Raw genomic sequence first — 22775 nt, forward strand, 5'->3', positions numbered from 1 at the left:
GGATGGCTTTGCTGCAATGGGATTCCCTAACTGTGGTGGGGCGATAGATGGAACCCATATCCCTATCTTGGCACCGGAGCACCAAGCCACCGAGTACATAAACCGCAAGGGGTACTTTTCAATGCTGCTGCAAGCCCTGGTGGATCACAAGGGACGTTTCACCGACATCAACGTGGGCTGGCCGGGAAGGGTACATGATGCTCGCGTCTTCAGGCACTCTGTTCTGTTTCGAAAGCTGGAGGAAGGGACTTTCTTCCCGGACCAGAAGATAACCGTTGGGGATGTTGAAATGCCTATCGTGATCCTTGGGGACCCAGCCTACCCCTTAATGCCATGGCTCATGAAGCCGTACACAGGCAGCCTGGACAGGAGTCAGGACCTGTTCAACTACAGGCTGAGCAAGTGCCGAATGGTGGTGGAATGTGCATTTGGGCGTTTAAAAGCGCGCTGGCGCAGCTTACTGACTCGCTCAGACCTTAGCGAAAAGAATATCCCCATTGTTATTGCTGCTTGCTGTGCGCTCCACAATATCTGTGAGAGTAAGGGGGAGACATTTATGGCGGGGTGGGAGGTAGAGGCAAATCGCCTGGCCGCTGATTACGCGCAGCCAGACACCAGGTCGGTTAGAGCAGCACAGCAGGGCGCGGTGCGCATCAGAGAAGCTTTGAAAACTAGTTTTGTAACTGGCCAGGCTACGGTGTGAAACTTATGTTTGTTTCTCCTTGATGAAATCTCTGCCCCCCCACCCACCCAGTTAACTCTACTTCCCTGTAAACCAACCACCCCACCCTCCCCTACCCTCCCCCCTTCAAGCACCACTTGCAGAGGCAATAAAGTCATTGTCACTTCACATTCATTCATTCTTTATTAATTCAGCACACAACTAGGGGGATAATTGCAAAGGTAGCCCGGGATGGGTGGGGGAGGAGGGAAGGAAAAGGACACACTGCAGTTTAAAACTTTAAAACTTTAGAAAAGGACACACTGCAGTTTAAAACTTTAAAACTTTAACACTTATTGCTCGGGAAATCATCTAGGGTGGAGTGACTGGGTGGCCGGAGGCCCCCCCACCGTGTTCTTGGGCGTCTGGGTGAGGAGGCAATGGGACTTGGGGAGGAGGGCTGTTGGTTACACAGGGGCTGTAGCGGCGGTCTTTGCTCCTGCTGCCTTTCCTGCAGCTCAACCATACGCAGGAGCATATCAGTTTGATGCTCCAGCAGCCGGAGCATCGACTCTTGCCTTCTGTGTGCAAGCTGACGCCACCTCTCCTCTTCAGCCCGCGATTCAGCACGCAACTTCTCCTCTTCAGCCCGCGATTCAGCACGCCACCTCTCCTCTCGCTCATATTGGGCTTTTCTAAAATCAGTAATTGACTGCCTCCATGCATTCTGCTGTGCTCTGTCAGCGTGGGAGGCAGTCTGTAGTACAGTAAACATTTCATCACGCGTCCTTCGCTTCCGCTTTCGAATATTCACTAGCCTCTGTGAAGGAGAAACATTTGCAGCTGGTGGAGGAGAAGGGAGAGGTGGTTAAAAAAGATACATTTTAGAGAACAATGGGTACACTCTTTCACGTTAGATTTTGCTGTTCACATCACACAGCACATGTGCTTTCGTTACAAGGTCGCATTTTTCCTCTTACATTGAGAGCCTGCAGGTTTGGTGTGAGAGATCACTCACGCAGTGCCAGGCCACAGATTTCAGGTTGCAGACAGCCATGGTAAGACACAGTCTTTTGGCTTTTTTAACCTTGTTAACATGTGGGGGTGGTTTAAAACAGTACTGCTCTCATTAACCATACCAAGCACCCGTTGGGTTGGCCATTTAAAATGGGTTTGCAATGTAAAAGGAGGGGCTGCGGTTTCAGGGTTAACATGCAGCACAAACCCAACTAACTCCCCTCCCCCACACACCCAATTCTCTGGGATGGTCACTTCACCCCTCCCCTCCACCGCGTGGTTAACAGCGGGGAATATTTCTGTTCAGCAGAGCAGGAAGGGGCACCTCTGAATGTCCCCTTAATAAAATCGCCCCATTTCAACCAGGTGACCGTGAATGATATCACTCTCCTGAGGATAACAAAGAGTGATAAGGAATGGATGTTGTCTGCATGCCAGCAAACACCGGGACCATACGCTGCCATGCTTTGTTATGCAATGATTCCAGACTACGTGCTACTGGCCTGGCGTGGTAAAGTGTCCTACCATGGCGGACGGGATAAGGCAGCCCTCCCCAGAAACCTTTTGCAAAGGCTTTGGGAGTACATGAAGGAGAGCTTTCTGGAGATGACCCTGGAGGATTTCCGCTCCATCCCCATACACGTTAACAGACTTTTCCAGTAGCTGTACTGGCCGCGATTGCCAGGGCAAATTATTCATTAATCATTAAACACGCTTGCTTTTAAACCATGTGTAATATTTACAAAGGTACACTCACCAGAGGTCCCCTGTGTGCCCTCAGGGTCTTGGGTGAGTTCGGGGGTTACTGGTTCCAGGTCCAGGGTGATAAACATATCCTGGCTGTTGGGGAAACCGGTTTCTCCGCTTCCTTGCTGCTGTGAGCTATCTATAATATCTCCATCCTCATCTTCCTCGTCCCCCGAACCCGCTTCCCTGTGTCTTTCTCCAGTGAGGGACTCATAGCACACGGTTGGGGTAGTGGTGGCTGCACCCCCTAGAATGGCATGCAGCTCCGCGTAGAAGCGGCATGTTTGCGGCTCAGCCCCGGACCTTCCGTTTGCTTCTCTGGCTTTGTGGTAGGCTTGCCTTAGCTCCTTAATTTTCACGCGGTACTGCTGTGCGTCCCTGTTATGGCCTCTGTCCTTCATGGCCTTGGAGACCTTTTCTAATATTTTGCCATTTCGTTTACTGCTTCGGAGTTCGGCCAGCACAGATTCATCTCCCCATATGGCGAGCAGATCCCGTACCTCCCGTTCGGTCCAGGCTGGAGCTCTTTTGCGATCCTGGGACTCCATCACGGTTACCTGTGCTGATGAGCTCTGCGTGGTCACCTGTGCTCTCCACGCTGAGCAAAAAGGAAATGAAATTCAAACGTTCGCGTGGCTTTTCCTGTCTACCTGGCCAGTGCATCTGAGTTGAGAGTGCTGTCCAGAGCGGTCACAATGAAGCACTGTGGGATAGCTCCCGGAGGCCAATAACGTCGAATTCCGTCCACACTAACCCAATTCCGACCCCCTAAGGCCGATTTTATCGCTAATCCCCTCGTCGGAGGTGGTGTAAAGAAACCGGTTTAAAGGGCCCTTTAATTCGAAAGAAAGGGCTTCGTCGTGTAAACGTGTCCAGGCTAAATTCGAATTAACGCGGCTAAAGTCGACCTAAACTCGTAGTGTAGACCAGGCCTGAGAATCTCTTAACGTTTTCATGGTGTGGATCAGGGATTTGAAAGTTGGCAAGGAGTTGCTCTGAGGTCAGAGAGGTGCCTTTTGTTGTCCCCAGGCAAATCCACCGGGGGTGGGGAGGGCAGAGACAGATTGCAGTGGTGGACATGGGCAGAGGGAGGCTACAAGCGAGGCAGGGGACACGCAGGGGCAGAGGCAGGCTGCAAAGGGTACATGCAGGGGCAGACTGGGTGAACGAAGAAGATGGGCCCCAAACCACTAGAGCACATTCCCTTCCTGAACCTGGGATAATACCCAGGATTCCTGAATCTCAGTATTCCTTTGTTGTCTGGAAAATAGCTGTGAAACCCACCGGCAAAGTGTCTCTTTCCATCGTAGAGTGACAGGGGGGTGAGGTAATATTGTCTATTGGACCAACTTCTGTTGGAGAGAGCGACAAGCTTTCAGGCTTTCACAGAGCTCTTCCCTTTTTAGTCATTCGTGGACCTGGAGAGTATTGCTATTAGTTACTCTATATAACTATTTACTAAAACAGTAGATGTCAGTGGCATGGATCTTGGTTCCAGTCCTGATGCTGATCCATATGGGGACACATTATTGTTCCACGTGATAGAATGTCTCTGGGGTTATTTTGGTTTTGGGTTTTTTGTAAACTAGGAAATGACATACTTAGCAAAACCCTACATTAAAGGAACAGAGCCCAGCACTGGAAAATTAGGAAGTCCCAGAATTAAGGTTGCCCATTCAATCTTAAATCTGCCCCCTTGTGCATATGCATTATGATAGTCTTTAATTGCATGATCAAATATTTTTTCCACCAGACCCTTGCGTTCTTTAGTCCTTGGGAGGGATGGTGATCACAGAATGAATCAGGGTTGTGGAGCAAATGAAATTGTCTGTAAAATCCCTCAATTGTTGGTTGCAAAAGGTGCTGTAGGAAGAGAAAGGGTGGTCTTGTGGATAAGGTAACATGCTGAAGAACTGGGTTCTATCCCTGCTTTTCCCACAAAATTCTTATGTGCTGCTGAGCAGGTCACTTTAAGTAAAACTTGGCCACAAATTGTGTTGATGGTTTTATGGGTGCCAAACTTGAGACATCTGGGGTCAGATACACAGAACTACTGAACCGCTCACATTGGCAACTGAAATCATTAGGAGTTGTGCTTTCAACATATAAAGTGCTATAAAAATGTTAAGTACTTTTGAAAAATGAGGCCCTAGATTTCTCAAGCGGGGCACCAAAAATTAGTGCACAATTTTGACCTTAATCCATCTGCGCCTTATCTGTAAAAATGGGGATGGTGATATTTTACCTTATGGGGGGTTTTAGAGAGAAATTCATTCTCATTTGTGAAGCACTTGAATGATGATGGTGAAGCACTGGTGATGAGTGTTCATTATGAGAAAAGCCTATAAGGAAATTAATAATTCTCTAGTTAGTGTAGGGTTTACATGATGTGAAGTAAATAAGGCATGAGGCCACGCATTGAATAAGTAAGAAAAGGTAGACTGAATAGTTTCCTATTTAGCAAGCACCATTCATCCTATATACTGAGTGAAGCAGGGGTCCTTTATGTGTGGGGAAATGGTATGTGAGCATGTAATTTAAGACAGAATTGTAATACATATGCATAAAGGGGTGAAATTAAAGTTGCACAGGCAATCTTAACTGGCATTTCCTAAATTTGGGGTGCTTGACTCTGTTTTATTTGTTTGTAGTTTTTTAGCTTGCTTTATATGTGCTATATGTTTTTTTAAAGTCTTGTCACATAGTCTCTAAGGTGCCCAAGGACTCCTCGTTGTTTTTACTGACACAGACTAACACAGCTATCCCTCTGAAACCTGTTACCTATCTATGTATCTTAAGGTTTTCTATGGTGCTTTCTAAGCACGTCCCAGGTAAATTAGGTATGCATAACATATTTTTATACATGTGTGTGACACACACATACACACACATGTTATCTGTATTTAAAAGATTTCATTGGGGACATGGTTGGCACAATGAACTAATATTCTATTGCAATATTTATGGAGACCTTAGTTCAGAGCTAATACAGATCACAAGTGAAATGAGCGTGATGATCTTAATTTAGCATGGTGGCCTCTCTCAATTTGGTATAGTGGTCTCTCTCTAGTCACTTAAAACATCCCCATTAATTTCCTTGAGACTTTTGCAAAACGTAAAGGGACACTGTCAAATTAAAAATCATACTTCTGTCTAACAATTTCTTACCTATTGTTACGAGTAACACCTAAGACTGCTATAACTAAAATGGATCAGAGAAAAAAAGAAGTCTGTTATTTCAGATTGCTTATTCTTTATTTTTAACAGCATTTTAAATATGTTTACTTTCTCAATTTCTCCCCCTCCATTTTGGGGTGGGGGTATTGGAGTGGAGGGGCTCATATATAACCAGGGGAGAGAAAAAAAATTACTAAAATTCAGAAAATCTTACTGCCAAACCATAAAGCTTGATGGGAATATGTTGCCATCTATTTACCAGATTGGCCTGCAGCATCCCTTTTCAAGGAATGGTACCAAAAATTTGACATCCATTATTATGAGCAGATTGATAAACAGATTGGTTTTTTTTGTTCTAATATCACATCTGATTTTACTAGTTTTTAAACAAGATATATATGAGGGTATGTCTACACTGCCGCGCTAGTTCGGCGGCTGGGGATCGAAGTTCCGAGTTCGATTTATCGCGTCTGGTGTGGACGCAATAAATCGAACCAGGAAGTGCTCGCCGTCGACTGCGGTACTCCAGCTCAACGAGAGGAGTACCGCGGAGTCGACGGGGAGCCTGCCTGCCGCGTGTGGACCGCGTCTGAACCGTGGTAAGTTCGAAGTAAGGTATGTCGAATTCAGCTACGTTATTCACGTAGCTGAATTTGCGTACCTTACTTCGACTTGGGGGGCAAGTGTAGACCAAGCCTGAGAGAGAGAGTATTTTTTCCCTTAAATATGTAAAGTAAACACAAACTAAAATGTGTGTGGTCATAATTTTTAATGAAACATAATTCCGTGAAGATGCCAGAAGAATCTGACTTTAAAGAAAATGTATGCACTGTAATTTGTTTGTCCTGGCACTTTCTGAAAACTACTGAACAGAATGAAATAAGTTGCCATGCCTTTCTGCTTGACTTGTTATTCAGTCTTGCAGAAATTAATATGCAAATAGAAACTATAGCAGTAGCTAGGGTAAACAACCTTAACGCACCAAATAATGTGTATTTACGGTGGTCAACATTACCTATCCATAGTTATCACAGTGGTATTTCAGTTACTGCATTAAGGGCTTGCTCCTGCACTGTGCTCAGCACTCTGGTACTGATTCAGAGGGTTAAATGCTTACCTAACATATTTAAATTAACTACATACCACCGGTACTTGTTTGCTGGATGAGGGCTTGGATTCTGAGTCCTAATTTCCCGTTCTAAATATAGATCACGATCATTGTGCTTGTTTTGGGTAAATGTTGACTTTGGTCACAGGTGCTTCTTTTAAAGGGATAAAGTGACCCAGGAGCCTAAATCCCATTGACTAGCAATAGGACTTAGGCACTTTTTAAATTTTACTCAAAATTAAAAGCATTGGAAGTATGGTGTAATTTTTACCTAAATTACAATGAAATGATATATTTTGCAAAAAATAAAAATAAAAATGGAATTATTGTATGTGTAATTATTGTGTGGGGGAGCGATAGCTCAGAGGTTTGAGCATTGGCCTGCTAAACCCAGGGTTGTGAGTTTAATCTTTAAGGGGGCCATTTAGGGATCCAGGGCAAAAAAATCATTGGGGCTTGGTCCTGCTTTGAGCAGGGGGTTGAACTAGATGACCTCCTGAGGTCCCTTCCAACCCTGATACTCTATGATTCTAACACACTGGTGAGTGTGTTTTACAAGTCTCTTTCTGTGCCAGTCCGCAGAGGATATGAATCTGTTAAAGCTGTAGCTAAGGAATCTTGGCTGTTTAGCACAAGCTGTAGCAGCTCATGCTTTTTACCTTTGGAGGTCCCTGGTTAAATCCTTGGAGTGTCTGATGTTAGTGGGAATTTGTTCTGGGATTCAAACTGCTGTGGGTCTCAGACATTCAGGATGAGCTTCCTTTTGTCAGAGGAAGTATGATCCGGTGGTCAGTCAGTGTGTGTGTGTTATATGTGTGCCTGATCTACAGCTCTCATCAGAGAACTTTAGCTCAAGCTGTAGCAGCTTGTGCCTTTAGCTGTAGAGATCCCTAGTTCAATTCCTGGTGAAGATGGCAGCTGTTATATGCACATGCAATTTAACTAGAACGTGTCTTTGTGGAATGTTTTGAGATAAAGATAACATTTTATGTTATGTTCCTGGCATATAAACAGATACAAACAGATACATTAGATAGAAACATAAAATACTCTTGCTGGAAGTTTGCAATGTGACACTACTTTATTTCTTGGAAACCAGAAACGTAACACAGCAACCCAAACAGAGACAAAGTAGGCTGCTCCCTAAAACAGAGAAGCACAACTCATTCTACCTTACTATGGGATGTCTGTCTGCAGACTGACTCTGCTTAGCTGAGTAGAAACTGAGAAAGCATTTAAGGATTTGGTTCATGAAAAATAAGGGTTTAAGCAGGGGTGGGCAAACTTTTTGGCCCGAGGGCCACATCTGGGAATAGAAATTGTATGGCGGGCCATGAATGCTCACAACATTGGGGTTGGGGTGCAGGAGGGGGTGAGGGCTCTGGCTGGGGGTGCGGGATCCGGGGCGGGTCCAGAAATGAGAAGTTCAGGATGCGGGAGGGGGCTTTGGGCTGGGGCGGGGGATGGGGCACTGGGGGGCGGTGAGGACTCCAGCTGGGGATGCGGGCTCTGGGATGGGGATGGGGTTGAGGGGTTTGGGGTGCAGGAGGGTGCTCCGGGGTGGGATCGAGGGGTTTGGCGAGTGGGAGGGGGATCGGGGCTGGGGCAAGGGTTTGGGGCATGGGAGGATGAGTTGGTGCAGGCTCTGGGCAGTGCTTACCTCAAGCGGCTCCCAAAAGCAGCGGCATGTCCCTTCTCCAGCTCCTATGCGGAGGTGCGGCCAGGCAACTCTGTGCACTGTCCCATCCGCAGGCACCGCCCCGGCAGCTCCCATTGGCTGTGGTTCCCGGCCAATGAGAGATGTGCGGGTGGTGCTTAGGGCAGGGGCAGCGTGCAGAGCGGAGCCTCCTGGCTGCCTCTATGCATAGGAGCTGGAGGGGGGCCATGCCGCTGCTTCAGGGAGCCGCATGGAGCGGCCTCCAACCCTGCTCCCCACTGGAATGCCAGAATGGGGCAAGCCCCAGACCCCACTCCCCAGCGGGAACTCGAGGGCCGGATTAAAACGGCTGGCGGGCTGGATTCAGCCCATGGGCCGTAGTTTGCCCACCCCTGGCTTAAGCATACCCTTTGCAAAAGACTTTGGGCTAAGCTATGCCTTCAATTATGTACAATCTCAGTCAATGGAATAGGATGGGTGTAGCAGACAGCAGAATGTGGTTTTTCTATTCTGTGATTTTTCCCTGATTAGTTTAAGACCTAGCTCCGGGATTTGGTATCTAAAATAATTAAAATATTATATGTATTTTTCAACTGAGGTGATTGTATTGATTCAAGGAGTGAGATGATTGTGATGTATGTATTTATATGATATCTTTTTATAGGCGGATTGAAGCTATTAATTGTAGGAACGGTAAAACAATAGTGTGACCTACACCACCACAAATTCTCATCTCCTTCTTAGTCTTTCCCTTTGTGTTTGCATGCTGAAGCTTGATGGCTACAGAGCTTATTGGGAGCAGACTCTTCTGTCCATGCTCTTGTGTGAGACTGAATGGCAAGATGTAGGCTCCAGAAATGCTTTACCATCAGCATTTGTCTTTAAAACTAGCATGGTTCTTTTCTCTTTGATATTCTCTTTATATTACCCATACTGCAATAATTTGAATAATACAACATTTATTAAAAACAGAGAAAATGGGATTAAAACAAAAACAGCTTGTTTAATGTAGTTAGATTTACACTTTTCATAAGCTACACTAGATAAGTAATTTTCATCTTTGTTGTTGCGGGAAAAATAAGATGTGAATAGCTTATGTCTCTTGAAAGCAATCCCCCTTGCTGGCCAGACTGGCAGCCTCTCTGGCTGTCCTTATACCAACTCTTCTTTTGTCTTCCTTATTGTCCTTCCTTATTATCTTCCCTCCCCCATTCTTTCCTCATTTTTCCCAAACGGTTTCTGAAGACAAAAGATAAATCTACACTTCAAGCTGGAATGTTTAAATTCCAGTTCAAGGAGACTACCTATACTAGCTCGATCACAATTGGAGCTGGAATTTACATCTTCCAGCTTGAAGTGTAGACATACCCAAAGAAAGACAGTAGAGTTTCCACCCGCTAGGAGATGGTCCTCTGAGGAAGCGAAGACCCTTCATGATTAATGGCTACTATTCAAAGGCTTAATAACCTAGCTTGGATACCGCCCTTCACAGACCACATTGTCTGACTGTACCCATTTTTGTTCAGCCCTCATTTTAAATGAGTTTCACTCACCCTCCCCCTGTTTGGTCTTGAGCTATCAATTATGCACAAAGGCAAGGAGCCTTTGCCAAAATGGTGACCCACAGTAATGTTCTTCATACTGATGTGTTTTTGTTTTTTACCCCACAGAGATCTACGGTTTAATAGAATTAAAGAAATTCAGCCTGGAGCATTTAGACGGCTTAAAAACCTGAACACACTGTAAGTTATTTCCCTTGCTCCCCGAAAACACTTTTCCACACTTTCAGTCAAATGATTTTTCTTAGATTATGTGCCAAATTCTGCTAATCTTACTTAAAAAGTCAATGTGACTATTCACCTGAGTGTGGCTAGCAAGATTTGGCCGAATTGTGAACGAATATACACGTGTCTTTGTTTTTTGTTCTGTTTGTTTTCAAATATGTTGGACACTTCGTTAAAACTTTAGAGGCTTCAGAAAACACATTGACAGCCCCAATATTTTATTAAAGTTTATTACACTTATTATGAAAGATATGAAAAATATATAACTACATATTAACAGTTTTTCATAATTGTGTTGTGTTTTTTAAACTCTAAGGATGTGTAACATCGGATTCTCTAGACCAGCCAGTTATAGGCAAGTTGTTCAAATGCTTCTCCACCACTGCGTTTTTGAAACTGTGTGGAATACTCTAGAAATTGGTTGGAAAAGCTCAATGTAGGCATCTCAGGGCAGGTCTTCACTACAGGGGGGGTCGATTTAAGATACGCAAATTCAGCTACGCGAATAGCGTAGCTGAATTCGACGTATCAGAGCCGACTTACCCCACTGTGAGGACGGCGGCAAAATCGACCTCCGCGGCTCCCCGTCGACGGCGCTTACTCCCACCTCCGCTGGTGGAGTAAGAGCGTCGATTCGGGGATCGATTGTCGCGTCCCGACGAGATGTGATAATTCGATCCCCGAGAGATCGATTTCTACCCGCCGATTCAGGCGGGTAGTGTAGACCTAGCCTCAGAGGGGCAGCATCTCCTCTTCCAGCCCATAATCTAGAGTAGCATTTGGGGAAGAGATTTTTTCCCATTCTCAGTACCTGCATGAAGCCAGATTATTTAGGTTTTGTGTGTTTTTGTTTAATTTCTCTCTCAGTTTTTTAAGGATTTCACTTTCACCTCAATGCAGCAGAGCACTTAAGCACATGATTTTGTAAGGAAATATTTAAGCACGTTTGGATTTAAAACAGAGAAGGCACAAATTCATCAGTGTATTTCTGGTAGCAATTGCTGATGTTCCATTAGTTTATTTTTGTTTAATCTAGTTTTTGATGCTTGGCTTGTATAAATTTTCAGTCAGACAGCCTAGCATTCTGGGTTCTTTTCAGTTGAAAATTGTTTTAACGATTTATGAATTAAGAAACATACTGTTTTCATTTCTTTTTTAGGCTTCTAAACAACAATCAGATTAAAAGAATACCTAGTGGGGCATTTGAAGACCTTGAAAATCTAAAATATCTGTAAGTTAATGTGACTTTTTTATATCAAAAGTGAATTAAACATGACTTCAGAAATGGGGAAAAAACAAACATAATTTAATTTTATTCACATTCTCAGGTGTCACACTCTTTTGAAAATCTTAAATGTGATTTCTACTACTGTGGGTGGAGTATAAATAGATGGTTTGGCATTTGCTAATGTAATACTGAGCCTTTCACAGCGATATTGCTGGTTTGAATCCAGGCACAGTTGATACTAACTGAAAATACTTGCTAGTTACAATAGAAATCTGTGTCGGGATTTGCAAAATATCTTTTAAGGATTGGATTTTTAAAGGAGTTCAGAGTCCAAATCCATAGGATCCTTTGAAAATCTACTGTACTATTTCCTATACTTCACATACACCTCTTCCAGATTTGTGCAATTTTCCAAAAGATGTTTTCTTTCTATTTTGCATTCTAGTTGTTTTTGTCCCTACATTGTGTTTTATAACAAATAAACAATTTAACAGGGTCATTTAAAATCTTATGTATGGATATGCTTTCACTGCTGCTGGGCAAAGCTTTATGGCAATTTTAACAGTTGTGCCATGCGGGTTTAACATTTTTTAGTTATTTAGGTTATGTATGCACCATTTTCTCCTAATTTAAGGAAAATAGCAAAAGACAGTCAATAAAACATTGGCCCATTCGTGTAATCAGAACCTGCAACTAAAAACTGGCATGGATACTGAGCTTTCTCCCATGAATACGGAATTGGTCCTTCCAATACTGATTTTTGTAGTATGGGAAGCTTAACTTCTTCAACCTTTGAGATATTGATATAATCTACCTATCCATATACACTGTATAGAAATAATGGTCTTCACTCTTAAGCACTCTGACATTGCACCCTTTTCAAAATTACTTTGTGAATTAAAAAAAATCCTGAAATAATTCAAATTTGTATAATTATAATATACGAATTCAAATTTTGTGGTATATTAGATGCAGCTATGAAATAGCTATATATTGTCCCGACATATTCTACTTAGATATATCTATGCACATATGCCATCTGTGTGTTAAAACTGATTTCATTCCATGTTGTTTGTTTAAGTAAATCAATAAAAACATTGTTTTCTAATTATAAAACTGGAAGAAGAAGAGGAGGACCCAATGAGGTGACATTTTCTGGTGTTTGTTTCTATCATAAAGGTGTACAGTAATTGAGATAATGTTGAACACAACAATTTCAATGAAAGGTTGAAAACAAACACTTTTAAATTATTCCCTCCTGAGCTTCCCCAATATATTTGTCTTCCATTGTTATTCAGATCCTGAGTCTATAATATCCAGACGAAGGTTCTTTCCTTTTCCTCTGCCTCTCTGAAAGCTAGGGATGTGACATGGCAGTTGAATAAGATGAAACTTGGCAGTGGACTCCTGATCAATAACAGGACTTTGTCAGCAGAATTCTTTTTTTAAATCCCCTCTCCATTGTTTAACATAGCCTTTAATAAGGCTCTTTTTACTTTGTTTTTAGTTGACTACTGAATGCAATATAAACAGACACTGCTATAGTGCAGCCAGAAGATTTGTCAGCAGTACTGATGCTAATCTGGTGTTAATGTGTCAGAATGGAACAGTTTGCTTACATGGTAAAAGTGTAGTGAGAGTGGCCTGCAAGTTTCAGTTAACTAAGCTGTCACACCAGGAGTGGCTCATGACCATGAGTGCCTACCTCAGGGCAGGCTGTCAAAAACAAGCCAGACACTCCAAACTGGTGGTTGTTCTATAATTAGATTTCACCAAGCCAGTAACAAATGTGAACTCCTGCATCCCTGTAACAGTCTTACCATGGAGTCACTGTCCCCTTAGACCAGTGTTTCTCAAACTGGGGTCGCCGCTTGTGTAGGGAAGGCCCCTGGCGGGGCGGGCCCGTTTGTTTACCTGCCCCGCCCGCAGGTCCGGCCGATCGCGGCTCCCACTGGCCGCGGTTTGCTGCTCCAGGCCAATGGGAGCTGCTGGAAGCGGCGCGGGCCGAGGGACTTACTAGCCATCCCTTCCAGCAGCCCCCATTGGCCTGCAGCAGCGAACCATGGCCAGTGGGAGCTGCGATTGACCGGACCTGTGGACGCGTCAGGTAAACAAACTGGCCCGGCCCATCAGGGGCTTTCTCTACACAAGCGGCGACCCCAGTTTGAGAAACACTGCCTTAGACTCTCCTATCTTACCCCCTAGACAAACTGGACTTACTGATAAATGGTCACTTACACCAAAAATCACACCACTCTCAGGTTGTTTCTAGTCCTAAGAGACCAGTCGCTTACCCCAGGTCAGTTGGTACCCTAGATCTTACACCAAAAATAATGCCTGTAGCCAATCCTGTAATAAATTTCCTCAAGGTTTATTAATTAGGCAAAAGAAATGAGAGAGTTGTTTACATGTTAAAACAAGTCATCTAAATCCTAAGAGTGACAGAGTTGTAGTGTAATTGTAGTCAATTCAAAGTGTCTTTCAGGGTGGACCCTGGGGAACTCATCCTCAGTTTAGAGTCTCTGGCCCTGTCAGAGTTCAAACAGCCAAGAAGATAGAACATTTTCCTGTGACTTGGTTTTATATCCTTCATTCGGCTTCCAAGCCCACAGGATGAGGTTCCTGCCCATAGTATTTCCCAGATGTGATAGGGCCATTAACCAATCCTTTGTATTGTGATTTTCCTTGATGCCCGATCTTATTTTGATAGTTCTTCTGCATAGGGGTGGTGGTGGGGGGGGGGTGGTACAACAATTCCCAAACCTCAGTTCACAAGTTCATTTTCAAAGTTATAAAGCAAAACTTACATATTTTCGTATAGTGTGGAATACAGACATAACAAGTGAGATTAATGCATGTAGCAATTTACAAGCATTTCCTAGCATCTAAACATTAAATACATTCTTATAAGACTAAAACCTGTTTTGAGCTAAACTAAGGGCTGGTCCACACTAACCCCCCACTTCGAACTAAGATACGCAACTTCAGCTACGTGAATAACGTAGCTGAAGTTGAAGTATCTTAGTTCGAAATTACCGCGGGTCCACACGCGGCAGGCAGGCTCCCCCATCGACTCCGCGTACTCCTCTCGCGGAGCAGGAGTACCGGCGTCGACGACGAGCACTTCCGGGATCGATCCCAGAAGATCGATTGCTTACCGCCGGACCCGGAGGTAAGTATAGACGTACCCTAACATACGGGTGAACTGGTCTGGTCCCCAGCTATGAGTTTGTCAGTTCTTATGCTTGCAGCCTGGGCAAGAGCAGGGAAGCAAAGATCGCCCCTTAACTCAGAAGGGATCAACTAAAATCTAGGTGGGGGGGACGGATAGCTCAGTGGTTTGAGTATTGGCCTGTTAAACCCAGGGTTGTGAGTTCAATCCTTGAGGGAGCCACTTAAAGATCTGGGGCAAAATCAGTACTTGGTCCTGCTAGTGAAGGCCGGGGGCTGAACTCAATGACCCTTCCAGTTCTAGAAGATAGGATATCTCCATTAATGTAAAAAAAAAAATATTTATAATTTAGGTTCTTTTATTAAGAACCATAAATTTTTTCATGGAAAACATTGCCAAATAATCCAAATTATTCTCAAATCTTTAGGTATTCACTCAGAAGGGCCCTGATCCTGCTAACACTTACAAACATAAATAACTTTATGCACTTGAGTAGTCCCATTAAATTGAATGACATTATTTGTGTGTGAAATTACTTATTGTGACTCTCCTCAGGGCAGCCCAGAACCGTAAATCACTATTACCTCTCTGCCTCAGTGAGTTTTATTGAAGATTAGACTGTATGTCAGTTTCCTGCCACACAGTCTGTCTGCTTCACCAGCAAACTCTTCAAAACTCCGCCAGTTTGAATCTTGCCTTGCAGGCAACTATCAGTGAACCCCAATTCCTGAGTTCCCCAGCAACATCTCTCTGTAATGTCCAATCCCTCTCACTGGGTCCTTACAGAAATTAAGTTTGCTGCCTCCAAGAGCCAGAGCACACACCAGCCTGTTAGTTTGCCTGTGGACTCGCGCTTAACTTCAGTATAGCAGCCCTAAACTAGTTTATAGTAAAACTAAGAATAAGTTTATTAATAAAGAACAGAGATTTAAGTGATACTAAGCAAGAGACTGTTATGGTTACAAACAAAACAACACATTTTCTAGTGACTAAAAATTAATGTTAGCAAGTTACAATCATTGCCTAAGGAGTTTTCTCACTTACATCATTACCAACATCTCTAGCCCTCCAAGCCAGGGGATCCAACTTCCACAGAATCAAAGGGTGCTGTCCGCTTTGATCCCCAAGTGATGGGTAACTATAATGTTTTTTTGTACCCTCTTATATTTTCCAAAGTCCATTCTTTTTCTTGGGAGCCAAGAGGGTGCAAATTCAGAACCTTGGTGTGCTTACTAGCTTGACGGCTTTGTTTACGTTATATGTAAATGTACTTTCATTATCCTCTGCCTGTAAGCGAGATGGTCAGACAGATAAATCCACATTCCTGTGTCTAGGGCAGGCTGGGTTTTTGCACTGCCTCCAAAACACATTTTAAGAACATATTTCCAGCACATATATATAATTCTTTATACACAAACTGTACATACAGCACACAGTGATTTTTGGGACTATCATGTCACCAGTTTACATTTCATAACTTACATGACACCTCTTAGATACGTATTATGACAACAGTGTTTTGGGGGTAGTGAGTTTGTCAGGCCTGATATGAGCTACAGTATGGTGTGCCCTTTGCCAACGGGCATTGAGGGGCTCTTTGGGTCACACTCGTATGGCTTTTTTTTCAGGATTGGGAACCAGAGTTGTAACTGATATGATTTACCCACTTTTTCTAGAAAACCTGTCCTTTCCTTAAGGAATTTTAGAAATTTGTTTAGCAGTTCTGGATGGTATTTGAAGAAATAACGTGAGTGTCTGTATCTGAGAAAAGTGAATATCTATTGAATTCTTTTTTTCCAGCAAATTCTCACAGAAGTGTTAATTTTCAAGTATTTATACTACATACTTTCTTTCTGAAAGTGAGCCTGCTCTTTCCACCTTTACCATTCCACTGGAAGAAAGGTTAAAATGGACTGAAAGAGAGTCCCAAAGGTTACTTGAGATCCATAGGCTTTCATAATTGTCTGTTTATAAAGGATAAATGATAAACAGGGTTCAAAAAAGAATAGATACATTCATGGAGGATAAGTCCATCAATGGCTATTAGCCAGGATGGGCAGGGATGGTGTCCCTAGCCTCTGTTTGCCAGAAGCTGGGAATGGGCGACAAGAAATGGATCAGTTGATGATTACCTGTTCTGTTCATTCCCTCTGGGGCACCTGGCATTGTCCACTGTCAGAAGATAGGATACTAGGCTAGATGAACTTCTGGTCTGACCCAGTATGGCCGTTCTTATGTTCTTACATGTTGATGACATGGACACAATTTTACATTCTTCTTTGAGTGCTTGCAGATGCATGTTCCATTCATGTGTGCGCTTGCCAAGCACACCGAAGCTGGAGAACTTTTCCTAGTAGTACTAATAGGGGTGACGCTTGCACCCTCTGACCCCTAGTCCCTCCCAGGAGTATTTAAGGGCAGCACCACCTTGAGTCCCCTCAGTTTCTTCTCACTGCCTAAGGCTTGAGTCACACCTTTTTCTGTCCAGTGTTTCTGGAGTTGTTGTATATAGTTACTTAGTTTGTTCATTAGCATAGTCAGTTTAGTAGTAACCTTAGGTGTTTGTTAGTGGTAAGCAATAACTTTTAGTCTGCTGGGATGCCCTTGCCAGGTTTTAAACACTACTTGTCGTGGGGTGGCTATCCCTAATAGTGGTCCCCACACTCAGTTCTTATTGTGCTTGGGAGAAGGGCACGTTAAGAAAAGGTACTCCATCTGCAAGTCGTTTAAAAAGAGAATGCAGGTGATGAGGGATTTGCAGCTCAAGCAGCACCTTTTGGAGCAGGCCATGAGACCCATTTCAGTACCGGGGACCTCTGCAGATTGTCTGGTCCCACAGAGACCTTTGCAGCTGACATGGGATATTGTTCCAGACCCAAGGTTGGATATTTCTCCTAAGAGGATGAGAGATCGTTCTGGCGGACGAAGGACATTCCAAGGCTCAGAGAGATTTCTCCTCATCTTCTAAGAGCATTGACCAGCACCATGAGTCCTTGGATATGTGGGATGAAGCTGGGCTATCTAGCCACTCCCAGGTGCTGCATAGAGATCAGTTGGACACCATACTGTCAATTCCGGTACTAGCCATAAGGCATCAGTTGAGTCTGGTACTGATGACATTGGCATCGGCACAGGCTGCCTCAATGCCAATAGTGTACCAGGTGACATCAGACCTGATCTGTTTTTCCCTTCCTGACTCCATTAATTCAAGACAGCAGCAGCTGTGGCTTCTACTGTACCTTCGGCTGTGCCTGGACTGATCTCAGAGCTGTCTTTGTTGCCAGCGTCATCTCTCACATCGTCTAAGGTTCAGAGTGCAGGTCAGCTTCCCTTTTGGTATTGAGGAGTCCATTGACAAAGATACTGTCTTCGGCACTGATGATACTTTCACTGCAGACTTGAGGATTGGTACCAGCCTGGCTTCAGTGCCAACTGGAAGTGCAATGCCTCTTTCAGTGCTTAGGGTGTTGACTGCTCCTCCGTACTGATACCATTGCCGTATTGTCTTTCGGATGAGGCTGGTCATTTGTTTCCTTCATTGGAGGTGGCTCCTCCGCTACCACTGGACAATTTCCAGAGCTCATTGAGCTTAAGTTTGAGGACGTCTTCCTCCATTCCCTCACCTTCAAGGTGACACTGTCAGAGATCCTCAATACCCCCCTCGAATCACCATCAGTACCGATATTGGCACTGTTCCTGTGGCAGGGACAGGAGCTCTCAGCCCATCATCTAGTGGCCACCAATGCCATATCCTTATCCTCAGTGGCTTCCCTAGTTTGCAAGGTCTGTCTTTGGCTCAGGTCAGGGCAAGGTTGCCAGACCTGTCTGCAGTTTCTCTACTTGAACCACGTATGTTGCAGACACAGACTGAGGTCATTCCTGAACCGGTTCAGCCTGAACCTCTTTTACAGGGACAAGTAGTTCTGCAGGAGCCTCCATTTGCCCTGCTTCCTTCCTTTTCCTCTGCACTGGATGATTCCATGATACTGGAGTCTTCTTCTGCCTTGGACATTCAAGCCAAGCTTGTGCAGTAGAATATGCATATGGATATTCTCGAGTCCTCAGTTCCAGAGAGAGTGGCTCGCCCAATGAATGAAACTCTTTTCATAGAATCATAGACTATCATAGACTATCAGGGTTGGAAGGGACCTCAGGAGGTCATCTAGTCCAACCCCCTGCTCAAAGCAGGACCAATCCCCAGACAGATTTTTGCCCTAGATCCCTAAATGGCCCCCTCAAGAATTGAACTCGCAACCCTGGGTTTAGCAGGCCAATCCTCAAACCACTGAGCTATCCCATGCAAAGTCCTTGTGGAATACCCCAGCTTCATTACCACTTATAGCAAAGTGTACTGAGAAATGGTATTATATTCCTATGCATAAGTTCGAGTGGTTCTATTCCCATCCACCCCCTAACTCTCTTGTTGTAACAGCAGTAAATAACAGATCAAGGCTTGGGAGATACAAGTCCAAGCCTAAGGACAAAGAGTCTAAGAGGCTGCACTTGATGGGAGAAAAATTTGACTTCGCTATTACAGATGCACACTGAAAATCATCAGGGCACTGTTACCTAAATATGACTTTGTCAATTTGGACCTTATGTCTAAATTCACAGATAAGTTGCCAGAATCCTCCAGGGTAGAGTTTAAGGTATTTATTTTGGAGGGCCATCTGGTAGGTCAAAATATCGTTACCATAGGCTCTGGAGGAGGCAAATGCTTCTTCCAGAATTGTGGCATCAGCTGCGACTATGAGAAGGGCCCTGTGGTTACCGAATTCTGGTGTAACTCCTGACATTCAGGAGAGCATAGAGGACTTACCTTTTGATGGTCGGTTTTTATTTCCTCAGAAGAGTGACAAGACTTTACATTTTTTTAAAAGACTTCCATGCTATGTTACATTCATTGGGGGGTTTTACCCCAGCCACAAAGGCGTTATTATAGAGGTCAGTAGCAACAGCAGCAATATTATTGCAGCAATTTTTCCGGCAGTCATCCTTCTCTGTTAGGCAGCAAGAACTTCTCCCTGAAAGGACATAAGTCACAGAGGTAGAGGTCTTCCGGGTCCAATTTTAGTCAAACAGCCTGTCCTTCACCAGCATTGAGCAATCAGCCATTTTGACTTGCAGCATTCCAGTTGTGACCTCCCTGACTGTATCTCCTCAGTTCATGGACCAGCTGTCTTGCTTTTACAGTGCTTTGGATACAGTAACCACAGACAAATGGGTCCTAAGTACTGTGAGATCAGCTTATTCCATACAATTCCTGTGCATACTTTCTTCCCACCGACCTACCTGGTCCCTTTTCAGGCACCCCTCTCATAAGCCACTGCTCCTTCAGCGGGTCCAGATTCTGTGTGCTTTGGGAGCTATAGAGGAGGTCCTCCTGCAGCGTCAGGGAAAGGGTTTCTACTTACAGTACTGCCTGTTCCCCAAGTCTAAGGTAGGAATGAGACCTAGTCTCGATCTCTGCTGTCTCAACAAGTATATCAAATACATGAGATTCCACGTGGCTACCCCGGCTACTATTCTTCCTGCTTTGCTGCCCAGGATCTGCAGGGTGTTTACTTCTATATTGGGATTTTTTTCCAAGCTACAGGAGATTCCTGAGATTTGTCATGGTGGCTTTACACTACCGATACATCATGCTTCCCTTTGGCATGTCTTCAGCTCCATGCTTTTTGGCCAAGTGCATGACTATAGTAGCAGCATATCTCAGAAAAGAGGAATTGATGTCTTTCCATACCTGAATGATTCCTTAGTGAGGGGTAAGTCCAGAAAACAAGTCCTCCTGCACGCCCAATATACACTAAGTCTCTTTGATCATCTGGGTCTGACTTTAAACAAGGAAATGTCAACATTAATACAAACTCAGAAATCAAGTTCATTGGGGCCCTGGTAGATTCTAAGACTTGGAGGGTGTTTCTGCCATATGAACGTTTTGAGATGATTTGTCACCTGAGTCTGTCTCTCCACTTTGACCCTTCAACCACGATCCAGGTTTACCTGAAACTGTTAGGTCATATGATCACATTCACTATGAGGTCAAGCATGCAAAATTGCACCTTTGTCCTCTTCAGAGCTGGTTGAGATTGGTATATCCCCCAATTTGTCAGTTATTGGACAGTTTAGTGTGAATACCATTGTTCATCCTGGAGTCCTTAATGTGGTGAAGGGATCAGGTCAGTGTTTTCAAAGGTGTTCCTTTTGCTCATTCTCTTAAGACCAGGAACGTAGATACCAATGTTTCCCCAATAGGGTGAGGAGGCCATCTGAGGGCATTGAAGTTTCAAGGTTTGTGGGAAGAGCATGAAGCTTATCTTCATATCAAGCTATTTATAATGCATGCAGAGCATTTTGAGCGCAGATCAAGAACACAGTGGTTAACATACTTACTGACAATACCACTCTAACGTATTATGTGAAGAAGTTAGGGAGGAGCCTGCTCCAACTAGCTTTGCCAGGAGGCAATAATGTTCTGCCAGTTCTGCATCAAAGAGAGCATCATTCCCTCAGTTGCTCATTTATGAGGAGCCCAGAATTACTTGGCTGATCATCTCACCAGGAATTTCTCCCAGAATCATGAGTGGTGTCTGAAAAGCAGTGTGCTGTGGTTCATCTTCAGGGAATGGGACGTTCCTGCTATTGACCCGTTTGCAACAAAGGACAACAAGAAGTGCCATCAATTTTGTTTGCGAGGAGGTCTCAGTCAGGGCTCCTTAACCGATGCATATCATCTGAATCGATGGTCGACACTGATGTACCTTCCCCCAATCCTACTCATTCCTTTCGTCTTCCTCAAGATGATGCTGGATCCAGTGGGGTAGCCAGCACCTAAGAGGAGGGGGAGCAAACATAAAAAAGGCTCCCCCCCTTGGCTCCTCCTCTGGCTACGCCCCCCTTGGCTGGCTCCTCCTCCGGCTGCTCCGCCCCCCCCCCCCTTGGCTGGCTTCTCCGGCCGCACCTCCCCTCCCCCCCCATGGCTCCTCCGGCCCTGCCGTGCCACTCCCACGGCCCCCCCCGCTCGCTCCTCTGGCCGCGGCTGCCGGCCACCATGCTGCGCCCCCCCGCTCCTCTGGCCGCGCCCGCCGTCCCCCGTGGCTGCCGACCGCCAGCCTGCGCCCCCCTGCTCTTCTGGCCACGGCAGCCGGCCGCGCCACCCCTGCTCCTCCAGCCACGCGTCCGCTGCCCCCCCATGGCTGCCGGACGTGCTGCGGGCGGCCAGCCTGCGCCCCCCCCCCCTCGTTCCTCCGGCCGCAGCTTCGGGCCGCATGCCCCGCCCCCCCCGCTCCTCTGGCCGCGCACGCCCGTCGCCCCCCCATGGATGCCAGCCGCGCTGCGGGCGGCCAGCCTGCACCCCCCCTCGCTCCTCCGGCCAAAGGCGCCGCTTTTGGCAAATTTGCTGAGGGGAAGCAGCTGCTTCCCCTGCACCTCACTAGCTACGCTAGTGGTTGGATCATGCCAGACTGATTCTCACTGCACCAGCTTGACCAAGACAATGTTGGTTCTTCAACCTTCTCTGTGTTTTGGTTTGTCTTCCCATTCCTTTTCCTTTTTACCCTGACCTACTGACTCAATGTCATGGTCAGATTTCACATCCAGTGCTGATCAGTCTGTATCTCACAGCATGGATGCTATGTGGTTAGTTAAGGAAGAGGAGTGCTGTTCCAAAACTGTTTGACAGGTAATAGCAGAAAGCCCTTTACTAGGGCTACTTATTTGGCTAAGTGGAAATGTTTTTCAATTTGGTCCCTAGTTTGGGGAATTCAACTGATGCATGTCTGCATGCAGGACATTTTGGAGCATCTGTTACACCTTCAGTTCTCTCTGGTCTGTCTCTCAGTTCACTATGGGTGCACTTGGCAGCAGTTTTGGTGTTTCATCCTCTGGTCCAGGAGAAATCAGTTTTATTGAACTCCGTAGTAGTGAGATTTCTGAGAGGGATCATTTGTCTCTTTCCCACTGGTGAAGAGAGTGATTCCTTTGTGGGGCCTTAGTACTGGGCTGGCTGTCCTCATGGGTCCTCCATATGAGCCCCGGGCAACTTGTTCTTGGTCTCTCAAATGCCAAAAGACAGTGTTTCTTGTGATGATAATTGCTGTGAGGAGAGTTTGTGAGTTGCAGGCCCTAATGGCTTCCGTATACTAATTTTTTTTAAGACAAGGTGGTCTTGGAGCCACATCCTAAGTTTTTGTTTAAAGTGGTGTCACAATTTCATCTCCAATCC

At 45.0% G+C, this 22775-nt stretch overlaps 1 protein-coding gene across 1 annotated transcript in view; it reads left to right on the plus strand.

Annotated features, from left to right (window-relative positions):
• Positions 1 to 22775, plus strand: part of PXDN (peroxidasin) — a 158811-nt gene that overhangs the window by 36651 nt on the left and 99385 nt on the right. The window contains exons 2-3 of the mRNA XM_065401091.1: positions 10038 to 10109; positions 11311 to 11382. Coding sequence (XP_065257163.1) covers positions 10038 to 10109; positions 11311 to 11382 — 144 coding nt within the window. The remainder of the gene's footprint in view (positions 1 to 10037; positions 10110 to 11310; positions 11383 to 22775) is intronic.

Source organism: Emys orbicularis, chromosome 3 (assembly GCF_028017835.1).
Source record: "Emys orbicularis isolate rEmyOrb1 chromosome 3, rEmyOrb1.hap1, whole genome shotgun sequence".
NCBI lineage: Eukaryota > Metazoa > Chordata > Testudines > Emydidae > Emys > Emys orbicularis.